The sequence below is a fragment of the Cydia amplana genome, chromosome 7 (assembly GCF_948474715.1).
Source record: "Cydia amplana chromosome 7, ilCydAmpl1.1, whole genome shotgun sequence".
Taxonomy (NCBI): Eukaryota; Metazoa; Arthropoda; class Insecta; order Lepidoptera; family Tortricidae; genus Cydia; species Cydia amplana.
In genome coordinates, this window is record NC_086075.1 from 18,125,829 (window position 1) to 18,151,650 (window position 25,822).

Below are 25,822 nucleotides of genomic sequence, written 5' to 3' on the forward strand. Positions count from 1 at the left end.
TAACCCTGCAGCGGTATCACGGTCGCGTTTTTATCACCTGTCATGTCATGCGTCACTTTCGCACTTACATACTTGTTAGAACGTGACAGGCATGGTGACAAATGATAAAGAGCCGGCCATCTTAGCCCTTCTGCTGTCACTAAATGCAGGCAAGGGTATTTGTCGTAGACGGTTAGAGATGCGGGCACGGGATCAGTTTTACGAGTGGGATAAACCGAGCCATTCGGAACGGAAACCCCTCGTTTCCCGAAATCCGGGTGCGTTATCCAGTCCCATTTACACATAAGATAGAAATGGGTTGATTGATAGTGGCAAATTGTTCTAGAATAGGTATACGATTAAACTTTGATATTTGTGAATTAAAACAACAGTTTCATAATAACCCTAAGGTTTGTGTGCAAAATGTTTTGTGAGATAGATTTATTATGCAGTTGGCAATCGATTCTACTTAGCTACGACGGCAATTTTTATCGATTTTATCAAGTTAACAGACAGGTAAGTTATTCATAGCAAGGTCCTTACTTAAAAGGCACCATAAACCAACTAAAGCTGTCTCGGTATAGCCAAGAGTAATGAAAATGAACTTATTTTCTTAGATTATCTTAAATATATTTATTTATCCCGTTCGTGTCTGAAAAAATCTAGCCCTCGGTTAGGTAATCCCACATCCCGTAACACAAGGGTTCGAGATCGACCCCTCCGATCTCGTGACCCAGTTCCGAGGTTCGTCGACCGTGTGACGTCACTCCCCCGTCACCCTGGGGGTGTGTTTCGTTTGGAGGCCACACTCCGCGTCCGTCCGCCGTCCGGGACTATCGTGCGCGTTGGAAGGTTTTTAAAAAGTGCGTGAAACGGAACGCAATGACGATTAAAGGTAGGATTCGAATTTTGAATTGTTTTTTAAACTGTCGTGTTTATAGATGGTGGAGGTGTAGGGATGGGTTTATTGCAAATTTTATTTTAAAAGTAGGTACGAGGGGTATTCAAAATATTCTCGGTATGAGAATGAAAACAAACAAGTACGAAAAGTTTGATATTTTTATTTTTCAATATACTCCCCCCCTATGTTCATACACTTAAAAGATCGATCAATTATTTTTTTTTAATCCCTCGTAAAAATATTTTTTATCTTTCGTGTAAAAATGCTCCTCCACTGCCGCCTTCAATGCTTCATCGTCAGAAAATTTATTTCCACGCAGATCCTTTTTAAGATTGGGGAGCAAAAAGAAGTCGCTGGGGGCTAAGTCCGGACTATACGGTGGGTGAGTAACAGTTTTAAACCCACGTTCAACAATAGCTGCCTTGGCAATATGAGCAGTATAGACGGGGGCGTTGTCATGCAGAAGCAGAATACCTTTGGTTAACTTTCCTCGCCTCTTTTCTTTAATTACATCCTTTAATTGACGTAGAATGTTAGCGTAGTACTGTCCTGTGATATTTACACCTTTTTCTTTATAATCGATTAGTAATACTCCTTCACAATCCCAAAATATCGTGGCCATGACCTTGCCAGCTGAAGGGATGACCTTCAACTTCTTGGGATGAGCTGAACCCTTAATGTGCCACTGCATGGACTCTTGTTTACTCTCTGGGTCATAATGATGAACCCAGGTTTCATCTCCAGTAACTATTCTTTGCAGCACCTCATCAGGATTTTCACCGCACAGGTCAATAAAATCGGAACAACAAGCTACACGCATGTCTTTTTGAAGCCGAGTCAGCATTCGCGGAACCCATCTTGCACTTACTTTTGACATATTAAGATGGTCATGTATAATATCATGTACGGTACCAATAGAGAGATTGGTTACTTGTGCTATAGATTTTACCTTCACTCGACCATCTTCCAATATAAGTTTTTCCACTTTATCAATATTTTCTTGTGAAGTAGCTACTACAGGCCGGCCAGGTCTAGGGTCATCTTCAATACTCTCCCTTCCGCGTTTAAACTCGCTTGACCACTTTTGAATGGTAGATAAAGAAGGAGCAGACTCACGGTAAACACAATCCATTTCCTCTTTTATAGTTTTTTGATTTTTACCCTGTTTTGTCAAGAATTTTATCACGCATCGATGTTCTAATTTAGTTAACATTGTCAATTCGCACAGGATGTTCATGTTTGTTCAGCAATTGCAGAAAAACAAAAGACTATCTCGGTTCGAATTATACTTTTTTTTAATGTCAATGAATAAACCTTAGCGGCCAGTAACGAAAGAAATTTTAGAAGAGGTCGTAAGATATCAATACCGAGAATATTTTGAACGCCCCTCGTAGGTACCTAGTTATTTTTCGAAATGAATTTAAATTCGCGATAGAAAAATTGTGCTCGCCTGAAATTATTGCAATACTTTTTTGAAATTTTATTAAACGATGGCCTTGAAAAGAAGCGTTTTCCACAACTTACGTAATTTAGTTGTGCGTGTTTTTTCGGTTTAGATTTTGTCACGATAAGACTATTATGCGGTAATATAATTGAGATTTATGCTTTCATTGTTCATAAAATTATTTCTACAGATTTGCATATAATTCAAATCACAATGCGGTAGGTACGTATACAATCGATGTATAATAGGTATCAATCGCCTATTAATTTAAGTACTTCTTTAATGGGTCTTTTGTTCTTTTGTGTTTCTAATGCACATAAATAATTAACAACAATTATGTAGATTTTAATAGTACATGTGTATGTACTTTATCTTAGAAATTGCTATCGTTCGTACATAATTTTAAAACTATAAGTACATTTTAAAGTGGTCATCAGCATAAGCCCTGAACTGAAATATATTTCACACACTGAGCTGAATGAATATTGCATCTCTTTCTTTCGCTTCAGCTCGAGCGAGAAAGGACTAATGCAAGCGATGACGTCACGGGAGTGTTTCCGACGTCAGATATTCACACATACAAGTACATTAAAACACAAAGGCTTCATTAAATATGAAGCGTGTACTCCTGTGTGCTCCTGTCGCCCTGGTACAGTCACCATCGTATATATCGGAGCAGCCAAGATACTCAAAAATATCTGAACGTGCACTTTACCTTTTACCTTCTTGATAGAGGCTTTTATTCAGATATTTGTGTACACCTTGGCCGTTCCGATATATCTGATGCGCGACTGTACCTAGGGTAAATTTGGGTCAATCTTGTTAGCGATTCTCTATGTCCGATGCTATTTGGAGTTTGTCTAATGGGGTGAATAGGGTAGGGTATTGCCGAAAATGGAGATTTCCGGCGATTTCACCCTATTTGGAGAAAATGCTATCGTTGGAACACGAAAACTTTTAATGAAAATAACAGTCTATAGGACTCTCACTGGAACAGTTTGTCGCAAGTAAGGTCGCCAAAGCTCGCGCGCAAAAATATACTCGCAAATTTATTATTAGTATATAACTATAGGTAACTACTGGGAATAAAAATTCCTACTGTATTCCTACTGGGAATTATTTTTCCCAGTAGTTATCAGTGGTAAAAGGTGGGAAAAAAATTCCCAGTAGTTACCACTGGTAAAAGGTGGGAAAAAAATTCCCAGTAGTTACCACTGGTAACAACTTGGTGGTAACTAGTGGGAATAACCCCGACATGCCACTTTAGACCTAAATGTTTAAACGAAAATAATTCCGCTCAAGTTCTCTCGTCTTACGTTTCGTTTTACAAGTGTACTCGTTTTAAACGAGGATGCTCAACTGCCGGCCGCCGCGGCTTGACACGCTCCCGTTTATCATTTTTATGTATCAAGTAAAAATTCTACTAGTAAGGCTTGCAGCTTTCAAGACGCAATGAGTTTTTCGAAACTTAAGTCCTACTTAATATTTTCCAGTCACTGAAAGGTGAAGGACAACTTGATGAAACCGAACTAAGCCCAATAAGGCCTACTTTTATCTCTGTTCGAAAGGTTAAATGGCAATCGTTTTCGTGAAAACTGGTGCCTGTGCCTAATTTTGGCACTTGGTTGCCAAGCGGACATCACGTTCTCTTAACATGGCGAAGCCGAGACAACATTAATTTAACTGCCTTCCCTTACGTAATTTTTCGTTGACTTCATCGATCCGTCTAGAAATAACCCGCCATCGTCTGTAAATAAGCTTCTTTCATAACCAGACCTTGCATGTAAAGTATTAGGTATCTTCGTAAAACCTAGGTTTAGTTTAGCTACCCTTTGAGCACGGAACCACGTTAATGGGAGTATGGCGTGACCACAGTTTATAGAGTTCAGCTCGATAATTGTTTGTATCTTTTGATCAGCTGTGCCAGTTTGATGATTGAGTGCTTATAGCATTTTTTAGCATAGAAGCTTTTGAATCAACTTTTTAATACTGAATTTATAACGTTTTGCTATTAAATCGACTGCTGTTAAACTTTGAAAATACCTACTATGTTATGTAAATGAAAACTTCTTGAAATAAAAATATTAACAAATAAATCAATTAAAATTAAGATTTTTAAAATAAATAAACAAAATTATTTGTTCTTTATGTCCTACATTTTAATTAGTGTCTCACATATGATAACCATAACCCACAAAAAAAAGGCTAATAAGTAGTGTTCTGATTGATCTCTATATTAGATTAGACTAATTAAAAGTTAAATTCCCCAACCTCCGGAAGTTAAAGCCAGCCAGTTAAGTCAGCCATCGAATAAAATGAATTGTACATTAAATAACGGCATCCTCGTCTCCATTTTCCAGAGCCTCTCGTAATGCGTGCGCCCGCGAGCGCGCGCGGCGCGGGAGTGCGCGGCGCCGGCGTGCCGCGCTGGGGCGACGCGCCCGCGCCGCCCGCCACCGACTATTCCGCGCTTGCGGCTCCGCAATGCGCGCAGCCGCTGTACCCGTTCGACGAGCAGATCAACCAGCGGTTCGCAATATGGTAAGTTAATTGGTTATTTCATATTAGCGATACCGCGGATAGTTGCTTTCCACTCCGCGTGCCGTTGTATGACCGTTTTCTGTAAACCGGAGTCACTTGATAAGCCCCCAGATCCACCAGCTTTTCGTGATATGGCAAGTAATCGGGTAGTTCTTGTATAGTATAAGATTCACATAAGCTTGTAAAGCAGTTAACAGTTATTACCTATAGTAGTCCCGTGGATTCATACTTACTTAAACCTTAATATGATGGATGAAGACGTCCCTAAAACGTGCAAACCGTAAATCTTTCAATAATACCTAAACCTGTTTACGTCACTGAACTCGTTAGTTTTATCGATACCTACCAATAACCAGGTCCGTGACGCTAGTTCTGACGTCAAACCGCATTTCTAATCTTTTTGTCTATATAATAAAAATATATTTGCTAGCTAATAGACTAATTTATAAAAATTACAGCTCAACTGCGGAAATACTATGTACAGTCGACGTCAAAGATATGTTTGCATTTGTAGCCTCATTTCAAAGGAGCAAGGTGCAAAAGTATATCTTTGACGTCGACTACTTAGGTATACATTAATAGAAACCACAGTGATAATTACCTTATTACAAATGTATGTGATGTCGGTATGTATGTGACTTAGGAATGAGTGCCGGAGCTGACGGATATACCCTATTGGAGAGAGGTATTCTGATTTTAATATTGTCGTTGCACCGCATTGGGTATCTCTTTCGCGCTCATGTGCTGACGGCGCGCTCTATAGCGAGATATTTTGACGATTAAGTTACAAAATAAGGTCGGCTTGCTCTTTCTAAGTTATATGCCAAGTTTGGTATCTACACCTTCGTCAGCTTATGTTTTTCTTTCAATAAATGCAAGTTTTTCACTTTTCAGGCAAGGTGACATAACAAGCCTGGAGGTCGACGCGATCACGAACACCACCGACGAAACGCTGTCAGAATGCAATGCGGTCAGCGAGAGAATCATGTCAGCTTGTGGCGCGGAACTGAAGGAAGAGATTGTGACGAGAGGCCATGGTGAGTCCATATAGAATAGGCTAGATATTCACCTCTCAACAGACATAACGAGCCTGGACGCGATCACGACTGATGAAACGCTGTCAAAATGCAATGCGGTCAGCGAGCGGATCATGTCAGCTTGCGGCGCGGAACTGAAAGAGGAAATTGTGACGAGAGGCCATGATGAGTATCTACTTATTTACTGTTGACTAGGTTATTACTTTCAAGTACCCTTGTCTTGCTTAAAAGACGTTTCATACCAACCAAACAAAGGAAATAATCAGTCTTAGGACGCGATCTCAGACAATGATAGCGAGCTAATCATATTAGCTTGCGGCGCGGAACTGAGGAAAGAAATTGTGACGAGAGGCCATGCTGAGTCGATATAAGTTTGTTAGATATGGCGACGTACAAAACCATGTCAGCAATTTCCTTGCTGACCGCGACCATTCCTCAAGGTCTCGATTTTTCTCTACTCTCGATCGCGATTTCGGCGTCCATGCCAGCCGCAAAAATACCAGTCTTAACAGGGCCGGGGGCCTAAGTATTGCATACAAGGTGTTGTCTGTAACACGAGCAAATAATTAAAACATATATTATACTCCTTAAACTATAAAACGATTGTTTAAACAACTTTTAAAAATTATGAATCCTTTAGACTTCCTCTTTTTCATACAAAATAAATACCTATTGCCTTCAATGTACGCTGACATCGGTGTGTTTGACGTTGCTTGTCACGCTTTAAACATAACAAAATTTTATTCTAAGACGCAATGTATTGCGTCTTAGAATAAACTTTAAAGTGTAATGAAAATCAAACCCCAAAGTTATTTTTAAAAGTTGCTGAACAAATGCTGGTCAGTTTGAGGAGTACAGCCTACAGTTTAATTTATTGGTCCTGTTACAGAAAACACCCTGTATAATTTAAGTTCCTAGGTCTAGGCCTTTCTTCGTGTACGCCACTTGTCCCGGTCCTGTGCTAGTCTCATCCAAAAGTACTCCGCGATATTTCGAACGTCATCCTCCTAACGAGCCAACGGCGCTTCTTTCATCCGAAAGCGGCCACCAATCCGTCAACATAAAGCTATACGTGTTGTTAATGACCCCGGATTCTTGTCGCGATCACGTGACAAAAGGGTGATTTGGGGAGTAAATGGAATGGTAGAACAAGATAATACTTAAATTATAAGATAACTAATAAACTTTTCAAATATGCTCCGTTAACATCTGTCCCAGTGGAAAGAAGCTTTTCTTTTTTGAAGTGGATATATTCTGCTAGAAGACGTAGCCTAACCGCAAGTCATTTAACAACTGTTGATCTGTTACGGAGAGTCCGTTAACAATAGAGCGACGTCGACATTTTAATCTTTTTTTTTGTATTATCTTATCTTAATAAATCCGTATTAATTAATAGGTACTGTTCCATTTACTCCCCAAATCACCCTTTTGTCACGTGATCGCGACAAGAATCCGGGGTCTATGACACAATTTTTCGTGTTACAGAGTGCCGTACGGGCGAAGTGGTAGTAACTCCCGGCTTCAACCTCCGGTGCCGGCACATAGTGCACACAGTCAGCCCCTCGTACAGCCAGCAGTACCACACCGCGGCCGAGACCACACTCCACAACTGTTATAAGTAAGCGGCTAATACTACTACCGACATCTAGTATGAAAAGTAGGAACTGTTGTAACATTCAACAGATGGCGCTTGCGCTCATATGAGATTCGCACCGTTAACCGCTATTACCGTATCGCATTGACTGCTGGATAGTTCAAAGTTATGTTATGAAAAATAAGAAGTTGTTTCTTGGATTTTGTAGGGAATTCTACAATGTCTTTGGCAGGCAAATTGATAGTTACTTTACCATGGTGATATATGGTTACCTATATGTTTTTTTAAATTGGCGTAGATTTTCTCGCTAAAGTTCCGACTAGAATATATAATCGGCCAAGCAGTAGTGTATTGTATACGACTGAAACCAGATTTTTTGGCGAAACCGAAACTTCATTCGGACAGAACCAAGCAGCCTTTTAACCATCATGCACAATGATTAAATACTGATAATTAGTAAACTTTATTGCATGGTCAGTTAGTTTTGCCGTTGCATTCACAAATCTATGTACAACAGTAGTATTTGTTTCTAAAACATAGATATTTTAACCATTAATTCATATAGGTCCCCCAGCACCCAGCCCCATGGTTCTATGCACTAATCAGTAAAATTTTAATAGATAGTTTTATATGCAAAAAAATATGCATCTATACAGTAGGTACAGTCGCCATCAGATATATCGGAGCGGCCAAGGTGTTCACAATATCTGAACACGCACTTTAACACTCTGACAATAGAGGCGTGTTCAGATATTTGTGAGCGCCTTAAGAGCCAACAGGAGCTAAGATTTAAATATTTTAGGTAAAGGTCTCGCTAACAGAAGCGGCTCCTAAAACTAGTGCGATAAGGACAAGGCGAAAAATCCTGCGTAAAAATCTCAAAAATCGAGGTTTCGTACTCGACTGTTTCCTCCTCCAAATCTTAACCAATCGTAACCAAATTTGGAAATCTAAATGATTATGACATAATCTGTATTGGACCGTTTTGCTTTTTTGACTAATTGATGTCAATTTTGAATAGCACGCCTCTCATTGCGGCATAGTCAATTAGGCCATTTTGGCCATTTTTGAAGGGCTCTAGCGCCTTAAAAAACAAAAATATCAAAAAAAGCAAAACGGTCCGACACAGATATTGACAATATTAATCTGTGTTGAAAAAATCATTGCTCTAGCTTCAAAACCCACGGAGGAAACAGTCGAGTGCGTTTGTATGGAGAAATGACCACTCCTGTTGGCTTTTAACGGCTCCGATATATCTGAAGCGACTGTACATGAGAAGTGAAATAGTTATTTGTACAACAAGAGATCAAAGTTTGATATTTCTTCGAGTGCTTATTTTGAGTCCCGTGCAAGCGAAAGATTCTATACTTAGAATCTATAATTTAGAATCTTGAGCGTAGTAAGGGACTCAAAAGCGCACGAGATGTAAATAACTTTGATCTCGTGTAGTTCACAAAACTTTTCACCTCAGCAGTGAGAACATATTAGAGAACCCGAAAAATGTATTCCTTCTTCATCACTTACCTCTATTCACTCATGTTTTCTTAAGATATACCCACAAATAATTTTCACCTCAGCAGCTCGAACAAGGGTACTTTGCTACTTAAAAACAGTGAGCAAAATCGCATTATGCTCATTTTGTCTCACTCAGTGAGCAAAATGCGATTTTGCTCACTGTTTTTAAGTAGCAAAGTACCCTTGTTCGAGCTGCTGAGGTGAAAATGGATATTTAACAGGAACGTGTTGTACTGCGCGGGCGAGCTCCACGCGCGCACACTGGCGTTGTGTGTCATCGACACGCCGCGCAGGAACTTCCCTCCCGACCTGGCGGCTCATACTGCTCTACGTAAGTTGTATTGTGGATTTTACACATTATTAGAGTCGGACCAATAAAAGTCTGCAGTGTAGCCGCCGTGCAGGTCAGGAGCTCGACGACTCAAATAAAAAGCTTCAATTCTTATAGTGAACTGATATAATTTTCCAAGTACTGGTTTACAAGGGTTCTTGCCAAAACGGTTAAATGTAGAAGTGGTGGATATTGTATGAAGGCTGATGAGAGAGTGATTTGCATAATTTCAATAGTACAAAAGGTGGTTTAAATTAAGGTGCCTCTAATTGGCCGCGATACAAAGTATGTGGAGCGCTCCTATTGGTGCTTAAGAAAAAGCTTCCGAATACTAGCCGAGCCCGACGGCCGCGTTTAGCTACTGCATTAGGAATATAGGTATTGAGATTTTATATAAATAAAGGTTGCGTTCGCAACAGCAGCGGATTTGATAGCCCACGCAGTGCAAGTGTTATTTATACGTCATAATTTCATAGAAGTTTGACGTTTTAAATAACACTTGCACTACGTGGGCTATCAAATCTGCTGCAGACTTTTCTTGGTCTGACTCTATTAGGGGTGGGGTGGATGACCGGGAGTTAATCACTACGTAGTGTAAAACAAAGTCGCTTCCCGCTGTCTGTCTGTCTCTATGTATGCTTAGATCTTTAAAATTACGCAACGGATTTTGATGCAGTTTTTTTAACCCCTCATTTCCCAGGACCTCTCAAATCCATACAATTCCGACTCATATTGGAGCCACTATAGATAGAGTGATTCAAGAGGAAGGTTTATGTATAATTTGTTAACCCGTGCGAAGCCGGGGCAGGTCGCTAGTCGCGTATAGTTAAGCTTCAAAATATCTTCCGACTTAGTGCTGTATGTCGACTTATTGACATTCTTAGAGGGTCATCCATTAATTACATCACACAAAACTTAGATTTTATTTAAAAGGCAGGGATGGCTAGACTTTATTTAAAAGAAATTATTATACCATGCATGAAATAAAGCACCAGAATATTATTAGAAAAACGTAGAATGACTTTTTTTCCACAATTTCTTAAAGAGTAGATAACTTGACCGTGACGTCACTTGTTCTGTTTTTATATTTAATAGTCGCTAATCGTTTTAACAGTTGAAAAAAAATGAAACCGATTTAACTACTTAATTATTTTTGAAAAGATGTGTCCCGCCGAGTTTGTTGCCGGTCCCATAATGGGATACCCTCCTCCAATTGAGGGGGGATTTAAATCTTCTCGGGGCAGAGGTGTAGGGTTGGAGCCGGTCTACCTAGCTTTATTTGACGTTCATAAGCGCATTGTAATTATGCCTACTTGAATAAACTATCCTTTATCTTTATCTTATCTTATCTACCCTATTGATTGAAGTGCCTTCTTTACCTTGTTGCATTAATACATGTATTAACTTATCTCCAGGTACAATCCGTCGCTACCTCGAGCAGAACAAGACTCCCCAGCTGGTGATCCTGGCCTGCGCGTGCGGCCCCGACCTCTCCCTACTAGCGGCCCTCGCTCCGCTCTACTTCCCGCGCAGCCCTCGCGAGGCCGACGCGGCGCGGATGAGACTGTCGGATCCGACGCCCAACGAACGTCGGATACGGATCATACATAACCCGCATGAACATAATGAGGATAGCGGTAAGTTACTGACAACTTTACGCCCCTCTAAGTACTCATAGCCTCCTAAGGCCCAGCCATACAAACGAAACATCCAAAATTTGCCACTGAAATTTGAACCTAAACTGCAGGAAATAGAGTTGATATTGCGTTGTTTGAAAATTGAACGAAACAAAGCAAATGTCTGTTCCAATTGAAATGGTTTAAATTACATCGAACTGAATAGGTGCTTTAAGTAGGACCTTGGTCCTTCGGAGTTTAAAACGAATCATATGAGTCAAAAGCTCTTAGATCAGTTCAGTGGTACTTTATTCTTATAAACAAAACACCAGTAAGAATCAAACCCTTTACGCTTTACTTCCCGCGTACCTAACCCTAGCTAAGTCCACGCGGGGCGTCTGTAGGATCCATTTGAAAAGGAAAACTCATACCGTCGTTGCGCTCACCAAATCTGATATGTGCGACATTTTAATCAGATGAATACCTTATGAGTTTTGTTGCTAGGTTATTTGTCAAAAATCGAGCACATATCAGCTTTGGAAAGCGCAACGACGATAAAAAGTTTCAAGCGGAAAGGCGCTTAAAAAGTTAAGCGCCTAGTCCTTTCTAATATTGCTTACCCTATTGCGGTCCGTGAATTCCGTGATCCGTTGCCAACATTTTTCATTAGGCGCAAATTTTACTCATAGTTTATAGTAGTGTATCGTTGTCATTTTTATTCCATGTAAAACACGTAGGAACCTTTTATACCTATTCTCTGTAAACACATCACTCATAATAATATATATACAGTGCATCGTATTCAGAAACAATAATGTTAATCACTACATAGTATAGCACAAAGACGCTTCCCGCTGTCTGTGCCTATGTATGCTTAGATCTCTAAAACTACGCAACGGATTATGATGCGGTTTTTTTTTTAATAGACAAGAGTGATTCTAGAGGAAGGTATATGTATAATTTGTTAACCCGTGCGAAGCCGGGTCGGGTCATTAGTTTTATTAATTTATCGCCGCAATTTTTTCATAACTAGATGTGTCTACGACATCGACATCAGCAATTCAGCATTCATATTATCAATCACTAGCACAACAAAGCAAATTACTCATACTGGCACAGATTATTCCAGATTTCATTGATTACTTTGTCCTCATTTTAATCATCGCTATCATACATGATTCATAAAAAAAACCGGCGAAGTGCGAGTACCATTTACGCAAAAAACGGCAAAAAAATCACGTTTGTTGTATGGGAGCCCCACTTAAATATTTATTTTATTTTGTTTTTAGTATTTGTTGTTATAGCGGCAACCAGCGGCAACAGAAATACATCATCTGTGAAAATTTCAACTGTCTAAGCTACGGTTCATGAGGTACAGCCTGGTGACAGACAGACGAACAGCGGAGTCCTAGTAATAGGGTCCCGTTTTTATTACCGTTTGGGTACGGAATACTACGGGAGACTAAAAAAGTGTCAGCGCCATGGCGCGCCATTTATAATTTGGAGTTTAGTTTTTCTCCAAAGTAGGTACTAATTTCACATGTGTGTTTTGTCATTACTCATAAATCTCGTATTTACTAACATTGTGAAAGTTGGGGTGGAAACAGGTCATCTCAATAGTCTCCTAGTCTCCATAATCTTATCTTCGTAAGATAACAGTAAATCGTTAAGTTATCGCGTATTGACGCATTTAGTACAATCGATACACAGCTTACACCCGCGTTCTAGTGACAGTGTTGTTGTTTCAACAAAAAAGGAGTTTTGATTGGAAAATATTAAGTATGGCGGATATTGTTAGTGTGTCAGTTAATATGGAGTTGAAAGCAAGACCCACTGGTAGGTATTGTTTGTGTTATTTACTAATTTACTTTTAATCTCGAGCTAGGAACGCGGAGCAAAGAGTACACTTAAGAAAGCACTGATTAACATGAATTAATGTAAGATATAACTAGTATTAACATGTAAGCACTAACTAACTGTAACAAAACAATATAAGTTTACATATAATTAAGGCTAAGCTTAGTTTAATTAATCTCCAAATATAGATATTGTAACTGAGATTGTACAACTAACCTGTTGTTTAAAAATAAAAGCTTGTAATAAACAGATTTTTTTTTTCTACTATAATAATATAAGCCTTTGTTATAAATGTTTCCTTAGATTAGAGCAATATCTGAGTCATTTAATTTAAAAAATTAGATGAACAACGTTGGTACTTATAAATGGAAAAAAAAACATTGTCAGGCAGGAAATCAAAAATGAAGAGTACCTACTTATACCTTCAACTTCAAAAATCAATATGATAGGACATAGGTACTTTCATACATATAATCACGCCTATTTCCCGGCAGAGACCACGGATTTCCATGGACATTAGGACATTCCTTACACGAATCGACCAAGGATTGTGTGTATGTAGTTGTACCTAGGTACTTACACAACGATAATTATACAAACAGAACTTAGTTACTTTAAAATCGTTGCAGGAGAGTATGCAACGGCAGTACTTTGTAAAAACCGTTAATCTTACGCTCGGCGGATCACAGTTTCGTTTTAAGATATCCTTGAAACAGGCTAAACAGACATTTTTGATTTTTAACAAGCAGAATCGTCTGCGATCGATACTATTAAGCTTAGAATAAATTTAAAAGTGGAAAAATTAATGTCTTGGGTGAGACTTGAACTCACGGCCTCTGGATCGATACTCCAGCGCTCTGCCATTTGAGCCACCAAGACCTCATCCATAGCCAGCAAATCTTTCCACCATATGGGTCATGGGGACCCGAGCGACATCTACCGTAAGAGCGTTACGTCTCCCTTCGGTCGTGTTTTAATTTTAATTTATCGCCACTCGTTGCGAATTCATAATTTTCGTACTTGTATTATAATGTGTCATATTTCAGTGAATTCGTCGACTCGACTTGAGTCAACTTGCGGAAAATGACAAAAAGAACACGCCATATTTTTTCCAATGACATATTTTTATCTTGTTAAACGGACCGCTGTGTACATTAAGCGGCATGCTTACTAACGTTTGTTTTTGTGTGTTTGTGTATGTGTCGGCGGTTGATCGTAAAATCCGGCAGATCATGAAATTCCTAGGCATATCAAGGAACGCCGCCATTTCATAATTTGCCTAAGACTTGCCCACGAATATCACGATTATTCACGATCTGCCGAGGCGAGGCAATGAGAGCAATTTGTCGGTCGATATTCCAGGCACATCGTAAAGTAGTTGCATTTTAACCATATGATAGCTGGGTTTTCTACGTGTAAGCCATCGGCGTCATAAAAAATTGTACGCAATGTAATGTTACTGAAGAGAAGGTGCAATTATTTCATTTAAAAGCAAATTTAAACTTCTCTTTTTTCATTTAAAAGCAAATTAAAACTTCATCTTCCCACTCACCAAACTTCCCACTCCTAGTCACCTGTGTCTATTTATTATTTAAAATAATAAGTTTATGTTGCGTAAGTAATTAAACTCCCCATTCATCACTTGTTAACGTGTTTTTAGAATTGCTATAGAAATTTCGTTTATTGCTGGATATTATTTTAAGACTACCTGCTCCGCATTGTGTTTTTTATTGTTCTTAATGTTGTAACATATTTTATTTCTAAATTTAAGGATTAGTTTTTAAGTTTAAGGGTCCACTGAAAAGCTGCGTCTTTGCACTAAGTGCTCTGACACATGCTGAGTGGTATATATCTTCTTTGATACAACAAGTTACAAAACAATGTCATATAGGTGTCATATCTGTTAGTATTAAGATTGTTGTGTCAAATAAATTATTATCATTTCATTTCATTTCAATTTTACAAAATAATTATCGGTGTGAACGTGACTTTATTACACAACGTTGCCCAAGATAATGTTAGCACATTTTTTAAGCAAGCAGTTTTTTCTAACCAATCGGCGGGATCACAGTTTTATGTTATTTCTCTCGATTTGCATACAATGGACCATAATCTAGGACTTAATAGTGTACACTAGTACAGTCTAGGTCAGTGCTTTAGTACTGTAGTGTGCTGTATCAGAAAGATATTTATTTCATTCAGTTTTAGTCCTTAAACGAAAGCTCTACGAAACTTCTATAAGTACCTAACAGTGTTCAAGAGGGGTTCAAAACAATGTGATTGTTTATATATCGGACGCGTTTGACGTTTAGCGAGTGACATTGACAGTTGGTTTCCAGCCATGTTTTGTTTCGGTTCGGGTGCGTTCAGAAACTGATATAATGCTGAATCCGGCGTTCGTGTACGACCGTAAGTGACGTGATGTCTAGTGTAGATGCTTTGTTGTCAATTTTACACGTATTTGGTTATTGGGATGAAATGTCTTATCAGAGTTCTATTGTGCTGTCCGTATTGGGAACAATTAACTGCAACGTACAAGATACCTTAATTAACGAAGAATTTTTAAGTTCGGTAGATAGAGTTCGTACTTATCTACATTAATTACATGTAATTTTTAGGGCAAACCTAGAGTAGCCTACAGTTAACCGCACTAGTACGAATGGTAGGTTGATTTTTGTTTAATTATAATTTACTGGATGCTACATTTTTACATTCCTCTTTTGTTAGACGAGCGTTAGACGAGCGCCTCGACTGCCCGCTCATTAAATACTGGGTAGAACTAGTCATCGGTAGGTCTAAGTAGATATAGGTTACTAACATAGTGTTAAGTTTAAAATGTTACTAACAAAATATGGATCGTCTTTTGGTCTGAAATAAAGATTTTTTATTATTTTATTATTTATTTATTTTGTTTTTGAAAATTCAAAGCCGTGGATGAATACGTAAAATAATTTATTAATAAAGATACAATTTACATGTACCTCCTGTGGCGTTTACCATTGCAAATAAAACACTTATATTTAACTACACAATAATACCGTAAATCATGTTTGTACAATCACAGATAAGAAAGAAAGACATGTGTTTGTTAATATTTGAACAATTCTTAACGTCAACTGCCTATCACCGGGATACTGTGTCATATCAGTGGCGCATTGCAGGTTTTGACACTCATTGTTTATTCCAACTTAATTTTATCTCCCACATTATTATTACGGAAATAGTGAAATTACTTTTTCTTATTGGCATAATCGTGTGAACTTCATGTTAAATGAAATGCAAATCTTTATTTTCAGGCAACTATTGGCCTATAGATAAAATACTTTAAAACTAGCATACATATTATTATAAAATATATCTTAAAACTAAAAACGCACAATTGAGGCTGCGATGCAGTTCGCAACCCCGCAGTGTCAGACCAACCCAGACGTAGCGTTAAACCTTATTCAGCTCACTGAGTGACTTAAATAGTCGAACTTCGTAAGAATATTTTACAATATTTATTTATTTAAGTACCTAACAGCATTGATCCGAAATTTCTTCAGCGCAGAAGGCTGCTTTTCGTGATAAAAATCCTACGTCGAGTCCCGGGGCTGTTTCTACGCCCATACTAAATTTAATCATTCAGCTGTTTAACCGTGAAGAGGTGATAATCAAATTTAATACGAGTCAATTTTGCAATTTAAATATTATTAGGGATTTTTTTTTTTTTAGTTTTTTTTTAGTTTATTTATTTATTGTAGGTAATACACAAAAGCATTTACAGGGGTGCAAAGATTATCCTAATTATGTACAATTGACAAAGTGTAGGTACCTCAGCTAAAAAATATATTGTGTCAGGTTGCTCTGGTTCCTACACTAGGCTCAGCCTGTCTCGTAGGTAACCCAGACTCAAGAGAGTTTATACAATTGAAACTTAAAGCCAAGGAAGAGGAAAGGAGGATTAATAGGCCCCAACCTTAAATTGACCATAATATTGTTTGTCGCAGCGGAGGATGACACGTCGCTTTGCGACTCGGAGGCCGCGGCCGAAGCGGCCGAGGCGGCGGCGGCCTTCGCGCGCGCCTGCGCCCCCGACACGCAGCGCCTGCTCGCGCCCTCCCCCGCCCTAGTGCGGCGCCGGCTCGACGACCACGAGCAGTGAGTACCATCTTTGCTTTTGTTTAAACTTGGAGCATAGAGAAAAAAATACATAGAGTGCTCACTCCATATAGTACCAAAAAGACTATTAGCATCTAGCATCGAGTATAGCGGAACTATCAGTACTGCTACTTGACAATAGATGTAGCACCGACCGGAAAGTCTTATGCTGTTGAGACAAGAGTTTCCGGTCGGTGCTACATCTATTGTCAAGTAGCAGTACTGATAGTTCCGCTACTCGATGCTAGATGTAGACACTGAAATTAATAGTCTGAACTGATGTATGGAGTGAGCACTCTTGTCTTACTATATTTCTCTATTCTTGGAGGCACGACTTGCGGCTCTTCAAGTAAAAAAAACGCTTAAGCTTATCAGACCACTGCACAATATTTGCGGCCTATAAACTGGTGAAAGTTTGGAAATGAAAATGAAAAAATATTTATCGGTTTTGTACAAGTATTGCTACAATATAGGTTGGGATCTTCTTTTAACCAACAGATAATATGCTTGTGACAGAAAACGCCGCTCTTCCAACAAATGCAAGTTTACCGTCGTTCTTCCCAAAAGTTTGCCGACTCCTGGTTTAGGTTCACTCGAAGACGAGCTAAGAGTCAGGATTGCCGAGGTGGAAATAATCAAACTCGACGCCATCTTTTAATTGTATTTGATTTACCGCTGTGTTCGGAAAACAAGATCCGCTCTAGACTAGAGAACGATACGATATGTACTAGATACGTTGTAGTTAACATTTCAACTAGTTCTCTTTTGCAGCTGAATTCTGGCAACAAATGTCACTTTTACGTTAACGTTAAAATATCGTAATAATATCTTGTGGAAATCGTTCAAGAGTATCTCCAGAATCGCGGAAATGTCAAATTTGACAGGTTAGATCTTAAACATATCGTTATCGTATCTTGGTGATGTCTAATAGACATCTAATAGATGTCTAGTTCAAAATCCGAATCGGGCCCTTAGACACCTGCTGTGGACTTATGAGAGAACCGGGAAGTCTCAGCATAAACAGACAGCCTGTTCCTCGTCCTATGACAATATGTTCAAAGTAGGTTCACACGATATGGATATACAATACATATATGTAATATTGAACGTACACCGTGGGTTAATTTACTTGTCAATCTAGGTAAATCATCTTAATAACGATAAATCATGGCACAGTCCATCAAAAACATACTTGGGTGATTGGCTACTCCTAACAATAAGGTTTCTATTGGCTTGGTTTTCTCTGATTTGTTAGGAGTGGACAATTACTATAGTTCGTTTTTTTTAGAATTAGAAAGAAGGTAAGCGATCTTGACATGTCTTTTAATTGAAAAACGCTTTTTGAAAATCAGTAACTATTGTTTATGAAAGCTGAAGAAATAAATGATCGTATTAGATTAAGGTGACGGTAGAGGTGGGTAAATTTTCAGATTCTGTCAATTTACCCCATTTCACATACAAGCGCACTTCACGCACACTACCTCACTTTACTGGGACAGGTCACTGACCCATCAAGTTTTTTTTTAAGATAGCGTTTTGAGTTTAGTGGCCTCCTTTTAGGAAAAGCGTTCCATTGAAAGAAGAAAGAGAAACAATACATTTAATCTTGCTTTCCTTGTCTGTTCATGTCACACGTGACGTATTTAAATTCTAATAATTCATTTGGTTGTTGACAATTTTCTACATTATGGCTTTGTCGAGATACGCGTTTTCTAAAGTTAAACCGAATAAAACCAGATGTCATTAAGTCAGATGTAAAATTTTATTTACTACTTTATACGACTTTTCATAAGGCTCAAAATCAATTAAATGAGAATTTAAATAAATAAAGTTCCGGCAGGGTGCAAAATTTAATTAAGGCGGACAAAATAAAATTTGAAAATGTGATATTTCATAAGATTTTGAGAATAAATTATAATTATTTAGTGTAAGTTAGGTTTAACTAATGGCATTCAGTGGGTAGTGATTGAAAATATGATCAGTGTTTACCCGAATATTTGTTAATTAATCTGTCGGTACTCGCGAAAATGACCCTTCTCTCCTACCCGCCAATTCTAATGATAGAAAAGTATAAATATAACGTACCATGGGGTGGAAGACTCATTCTCGCTTGGCGCTGGAACGAGTAACACTAAATTTAGCACGAAGGTTACTGCTTGTGAACTTAAGATTGTTTAAGAGTGTACGTAGAAGTAAGTAGTTGGAGTAAATTAAAAGTAAATGATTGTACCAAGGACTTTGATTCATCACAAAAATATATGGAAACAGCTGGCTATGTTGGCTGGTATATTATGTTGGCTAATGTACCCCTAATATCTTTACCGATTTACTTTTATGTGGTATATTCGCCTTTTGTTTCACTATTAAATTAATACAATTAAAATAAAAAATATTATACCGGTATTATTTCAGTGCTGAAGCGATTATCTTCGATCGTAGCCTTGATAATGTAGGTGTTGATAGTTACTTACGGCGGTAGGAGCGGCAATGAACCCCGTGCAGAGTAGAACGTGAGGTGCGTTGGGATAAGTGCATATATCTACTTATAATTCTTTGGCTGGTTGGTAACCCTCTATATTTTATTTTTTGTTTTACTGTTATTAGGTTAAGGGAGTTTTAGGGAGTGAAAAAAAAATGATTTTCGTTTTATGCGCTCGCGTGATTGCCGATGGATTATAATTAGACAAAAGAACTTGTTTTCCACGCATCGAATGTAGATCCCTATGACACTTCCTCCAAGTCTTCTCCAATAATGTTTATACCGTATTTTAATTACCTACCTTAAATGTTACATTTCTAAATATTTTTTTTGTGCTATACATACTTCAAAAAAGTCGCTGGAGGCCTAGCGGTAAGAGCGTGCGAATTGCAATTCCGGCTCGTACCAATGAGTTTTTCGGAACTTATGTACGAAATATCATTTGATATTTACCAGTCGCTTTTCGGTGAAGGAAAACATCGTGAGAAAACCGGACTAATCCTAATAAGAGCCTAGTTTACCCCCTATGGGTTGGAAGGTCAGATGGCAGTCGCTTTCATAAAAATTAGTGCCCACGCCAATTTATGGGATTAATTGCCAAGCAGACCCCAGGCTCCCATGAGCCGTGTCAAAATGCCGGGACAACGCGAGGAAGATGATGATGATGTGACACATACTTCCAAAAAAATCTACAAATATTTTACGTGACAACTGCTTATAAGTAAATATTATGTAGGTACACTTATAAAGTATAAAGTAGAAAATATCTTATAGGTACATAATATAAAAACCGAGCATGTACGAGTAGGATTCACTATGGGTTCCACAGTTACACATTTTTATTGCATATTTTTTGTTTAAGACCAACTCACCTATTATAGGACATACATAGGAGTAACACTAAATTTAGCACGAAGGTTACTGCTTGTGAACTTAAGATTGTTTAAGAGTGTACGTAGAAGTAAGTAGTTGGAGTAAATTAAAAGTAAATGATTGTACCAAGGACTTTGATTCATCACAAAAATATATGGAAACAGCTGGCTATGTTGGCTGGTATATTATGTTGGCTAATGTACCCCTAATATCTTTACCGATTTACTTTTATGTGGTATATTCGCCTTTTGTTTCACTATTAAATTAATACAATTAAAATAAAAAATATTATACCGGTATTATTTCAGTGCTGAAGCGATTATCTTCGATCGTAGCCTTGATAATGTAGGTGTTGATAGTTACTTACGGCGGTAGGAGCGGCAATGAACCCCGTGCAGAGTAGAACGTGAGGTGCGTTGGGATAAGTGCATATATCTACTTATAATTCTTTGGCTGGTTGGTAACCCTCTATATTTTATTTTTTGTTTTACTGTTATTAGGTTAAGGGAGTTTTAGGGAGTGAAAAAAAAATGATTTTCGTTTTATGCGCTCGCGTGATTGCCGATGGATTATAATTAGACAAAAGAACTTGTTTTCCACGCATCGAATGTAGATCCCTATGACACTTCCTCCAAGTCTTCTCCAATAATGTTTATACCGTATTTTAATTACCTACCTTAAATGTTACATTTCTAAATATTTTTTTTGTGCTATACATACTTCAAAAAAGTCGCTGGAGGCCTAGCGGTAAGAGCGTGCGAATTGCAATTCCGGCTCGTACCAATGAGTTTTTCGGAACTTATGTACGAAATATCATTTGATATTTACCAGTCGCTTTTCGGTGAAGGAAAACATCGTGAGAAAACCGGACTAATCCTAATAAGAGCCTAGTTTACCCCCTATGGGTTGGAAGGTCAGATGGCAGTCGCTTTCATAAAAATTAGTGCCCACGCCAATTTATGGGATTAATTGCCAAGCGGACCCCAGGCTCCCATGAGCCGTGTCAAAATGCCGGGACAACGCGAGGAAGATGATGATGATGTGACACATACTTCCAAAAAAATCTACAAATATTTTACGTGACAACTGCTTATAAGTAAATATTATGTAGGTACACTTATAAAGTATAAAGTAGAAAATATCTTATAGGTACATAATATAAAAACCGAGCATGTACGAGTAGGATTCACTATGGGTTCCACAGTTACACATTTTTATTGCATATTTTTTGTTTAAGACCAACTCACCTATTATAGGACATAGGTCTTCCATTAATCTTTTGGCGTTGAACTATTTTTTGTATATGTATTTATGTAATAGAATTCTGAGTTAGGTTATGGTACATTTTTGCTCACCTACTTATAATTATGTATTATATCTGATATGTCACATGATACCAAAAATCGCCGCAAAGTTAAAAGTTCATTTATTTACGTTACTCATCTTCGGATCACCGACTTACTACTTCCTTACTTGACATATGTGTACTAAATTTCAATTGAACTAGTCCAGTAGTTACGGTGAAAATTGGCTTTAACAAAATGGCAGACACACGAGTGATCTTATAAGGGAGATTATTTTCCTTGAGTGAATGGTATGCATTTACCCCAATGCACCTCACGTTCCACGCGGCGCGGCGTAATCTGGCCCCTATTTCACCACGGTGACAGGTACGACAAAAACATCACTGTTATTGACGCCATAGGCATCCATGGACTACAGTTACCGCTAACACTGATTTAAACTTTACACATTAAATTGTACAACGGAACCGAAAAACGTTCAAGCGGATAAACAAGACCAAGTGCGGGTAGTTCGAAAAACTCGCGCGGTTAGAAGATGCTGATGTCAACTTAAGCCAGTCTTCTCCGAGACCACGGGGACAACGCCGTCCTCGAAATGTCGGAGGTAAATCTTAAAACTTAGATACGCGATTAAGTCCCGTTGTACAATTTAATAATACAGTTACCGCTTACCATCGGGCGGGCCGTATTCGTGTTTGCCACCGTCATTGTACCTATTATTAAAAAAAAACTTTATTATATCGGATAAAACAGACATTTCTCTCGCAAAAAAATCTTGTGACAATTATCACAAGATTTTTCAAAGAATTTTCGGTAAGTCTTGACAGGAAATAAGTTCTGTGTCGCAATTTCGATACAGTTGTTGCCGTGTTTCTTGTGACAATTGTCATTAGCTTCGCAAAATAAGAATTTTTTAGTGGCAATATAATGGAGTTTATTTATTTATTAAAATGTTGGTGGCAAACAAGCACATCGCCCGTCCGATGGTAAGCGGTTACCGTAGCCTATGGAGGCCTGTGACGTCAGCAACAGTGATGTCGACAACTGTCGCACCTGTCACCGTGGTCGTGGTGAAATAGGGGCCAGTAAGTACCTAATAATCGCAGTGGTCTTAAGTGTCACAGACCCTACTGGCGCTTAAGTCCTTTATGACAATTTCTGCCTATTTTAAATTGTTCAAAAAAAAAGAAACCGAATAATTATATCGGACTACCGAATTTTCACGAGAATCAGTTGAGAAATGTGATATGCAAAGGAGAAGAATTCGGACATACGAAAGCATTTTTGCCCAAGTTGAAACGGAGACCTTCGCCAACGCTCGGTCAATGATGGTTTAGGTAGAGCTAGCTGCAGAGAAAAGGTACCACCCCTGCATACAATTATCTATCTGGTCGTACCTTTTCTCTGCAGCTGACTGTACACCTATAAAAATGGTTGTCCCTGCTGTAATTTTATACCGGTACCGTACTTTGTATTTCAACCGGTATAGTTTTACCTTCAAAACGAACCGGTATTGATAAATAATAACGGTACCATACCGCTTATACCGTAAAGAAAGCATGATGCTGTCTCTGCTTTGCACAATTATTGTGTGGACAAAATTCTTATAATCACCGAAACATACATACCTACGCACATAATGTCATTGAAATAAAACATTGTTATTTTATAGTAAATTTATATAATACTCGATATATACACATAACAATAACCAGACCGCAGCGGTATTAGCCTGTAAGCTTCATCTCTTGTCTCCAAATCCGCAAAAACTAGTTAGTACTAAATGCTGGTCTTGCTGTTATTTTATTCTTGAAGATTATGGCTTGTTTCTTGATTATTGAGAACAGCACGTAATCGCACACATATAGACGGAACGAACGGCAACAAAGTAGGTGTAGACACTAAGACTTTCAGGTATTAAACGAATTACGCTTCGTATTAGTAGGTAAGTAATATTTAAATGAATATATAATATTCTCTAACGTAAATACAAGATTACAATTGACATCAAATGTCATTGACGTACAGAAGTCATATACTTTTTTTTTAATGACGCAAAATTGATACCAGCATAATGAAAATCAATCCCAATCAGTAAAACGAGTCTTTAAACTTTTTTCATTTTAAGCGGGTTTTGAAGGAACAAGTTACTTAAATTCAATTGTAATCGTATTGTTTTAGGATAGTTTACTGCTGTTTTCGATCGTTACGACCTGTAAATAACAACAAATCAAATTTTAAATAAATTTATTTACCCTATTTTTTGAAATACAATTTATCTACTGGTATACATTTTCGTATGCGTATATGATGAAATGTCTAAATAATGTCAAAAACGAGCTACGACGATGTACACGTCTGCTTCGATCCAAGGCCAGCGGCCATCTGACTCGAAGAAGAATTTTGAGTGATGTCGTCAATGTATGGAAATTGTACGAAAGTTTACATTTGGGATTGAATTTCTGTGTTGTATTTGTGAGTAAAAATATAAGTAGATAATAATTTGCTAGTTTAGTTATCTAGCTTTCAAAATCACACAACAACTCAATTACTGTTAAAGGCAAAACTGTAATGCGTGTTGCTCAAACGGAACTCCATATTTTGATTTTTGGATACATTTAGTGTCGATTTGTAGAGAATTACAGCAAATAAAAAATATTATGCCGTGAAGAGCCGGTACACGGCTTCTTCGTGAACAAATTTACGTATAATTTAATGCAGTTATTAAACATTTCTTGAACAAATTGACTGCACAAAGTGAGCTCTAAATCGAAAACGTCATATACCGTCCCCTTAATAATTGTTACATATTTGCCGTGACATATTTTTAAAACGTGTTTTTCAATTAAAAGACACATCAAGATTGTTTACCTTTTTTCTAATGCTAAAAAAAACTATATCGAGTGGCCAATAAATATAGCAGTCACCCTTCTTGTAACGTCATAGGGTACCTACAAACAGTACATTGGTTACAAATTATTTATGTGTTTCAAAGGAAATGTCAATTAAGGCATTCTCTGGACACATCCCAAATATTCACGAAAGGTATTCATAAACCCCGCTATACAAAGAAAAGAAAAATAACTCATCTAGATTATGATATCACGAGTTATTAGTATGTAGTTATTAATATTTAAATTTAATTTGGCTCATCAAAGCGACTTAATTATAAATAATTATGGATTCTCGCGAAACGCTCGGCGTAAAGCAAATATTTGTTCCTCGGAAATATCCACTCGCGCGCACGTGACGAAGAATCCGGGTCGAAGGACCATATAACTATTTTGGACAAACTCAAACGATATAGAATGATATTTGCGTAACATAGTTATGAAGTTAATTTGATATATAGCACAGATTTAATTGAGTTGTTTGTTTTTGTTTGGCGCTAAACTTACACACACACACACACACACATCACACACATTCTTCTCGTTAATATGACCAATATCATGAAACTCATGAAAGAAACTAATTCGGAATAAATGAGGCATGTGTTGTAGAAAATCACTCGAATGATTCATAGGAGCAGTTAAGGGCAATATAAATACTATAGCTACTGTAAAAATATCCATGTAAGATTACCATTTTTCTCTGCTCTCCAGTGTAGTGTAGGTAATATATACACATTATTTCTGTTTACGCTACTGTAGATGATTTGTTGCTGTTAAATAATTTTTCATCTGTTTGTAATCAACTTTTAATGCTAATTAGATACCCATATATATGACTACTACGCACTTATTTTAAATCTACAAATTCTACCTATCTTTTTACTATGCTCTACATTACTCATATACGTACACCCAGCTGCAAAAATGCATATCCATTCATGAATTTCATTCATAAATTTACATCTCGCTGTACGCAGAAACCGAATTAAAACATTTAATTTTCGCTTTTATTCCTAAGATTTTTTCTAAAAAACCTCCGGTCCCTTTTTTCTAAAGAAGGACCTGTTCGGATCTCGGTTAAAATTGAATGGATTGTTACCTCATTCATCAAATTACGGTGTAAAAACGATGTAAACCCTTTCCATAATTCTTCCTTTAATTAATAACCTTTCTTTAATTGCCGTGGTCGGGTAAACTGGCACGCGTTTCAGTTTCCGTAATCATGATTACATACCTAAAACGATTCCAATGTCTATGAACGCGAACGTAACAATATATAAAGTACGTTAGTAAGCGTTAGTACGTATTAGTTTGTAA

General features: G+C 37.8%; 1 protein-coding gene and 1 long non-coding RNA gene across 3 annotated transcripts in view; one reads left to right on the forward strand and one right to left on the reverse strand.

Annotated features, from left to right (window-relative positions):
* The window catches only part of LOC134649570 (protein GDAP2 homolog), a 121,487-nt gene that overhangs the window by 53,679 nt on the left and 41,986 nt on the right, over window positions 1-25,822 (forward strand). For both annotated transcript variants that reach the window (XM_063504369.1, XM_063504368.1), the window contains exons 2-7: window positions 4,685-4,865; window positions 5,760-5,902; window positions 7,388-7,520; window positions 9,233-9,342; window positions 10,758-10,979; window positions 16,805-16,955. In XM_063504369.1, the coding sequence (XP_063360439.1) occupies window positions 4,696-4,865; window positions 5,760-5,902; window positions 7,388-7,520; window positions 9,233-9,342; window positions 10,758-10,979; window positions 16,805-16,955 (929 nt within the window). In that variant the 5' untranslated portion in view covers window positions 4,685-4,695. The remainder of the gene's footprint in view (window positions 1-4,684; window positions 4,866-5,759; window positions 5,903-7,387; window positions 7,521-9,232; window positions 9,343-10,757; window positions 10,980-16,804; window positions 16,956-25,822) is intronic.
* LOC134649676 (uncharacterized) overlaps window positions 1-25,822 on the reverse strand; it is a 164,011-nt gene that overhangs the window by 1,960 nt on the left and 136,229 nt on the right. The window lies entirely within an intron of this gene.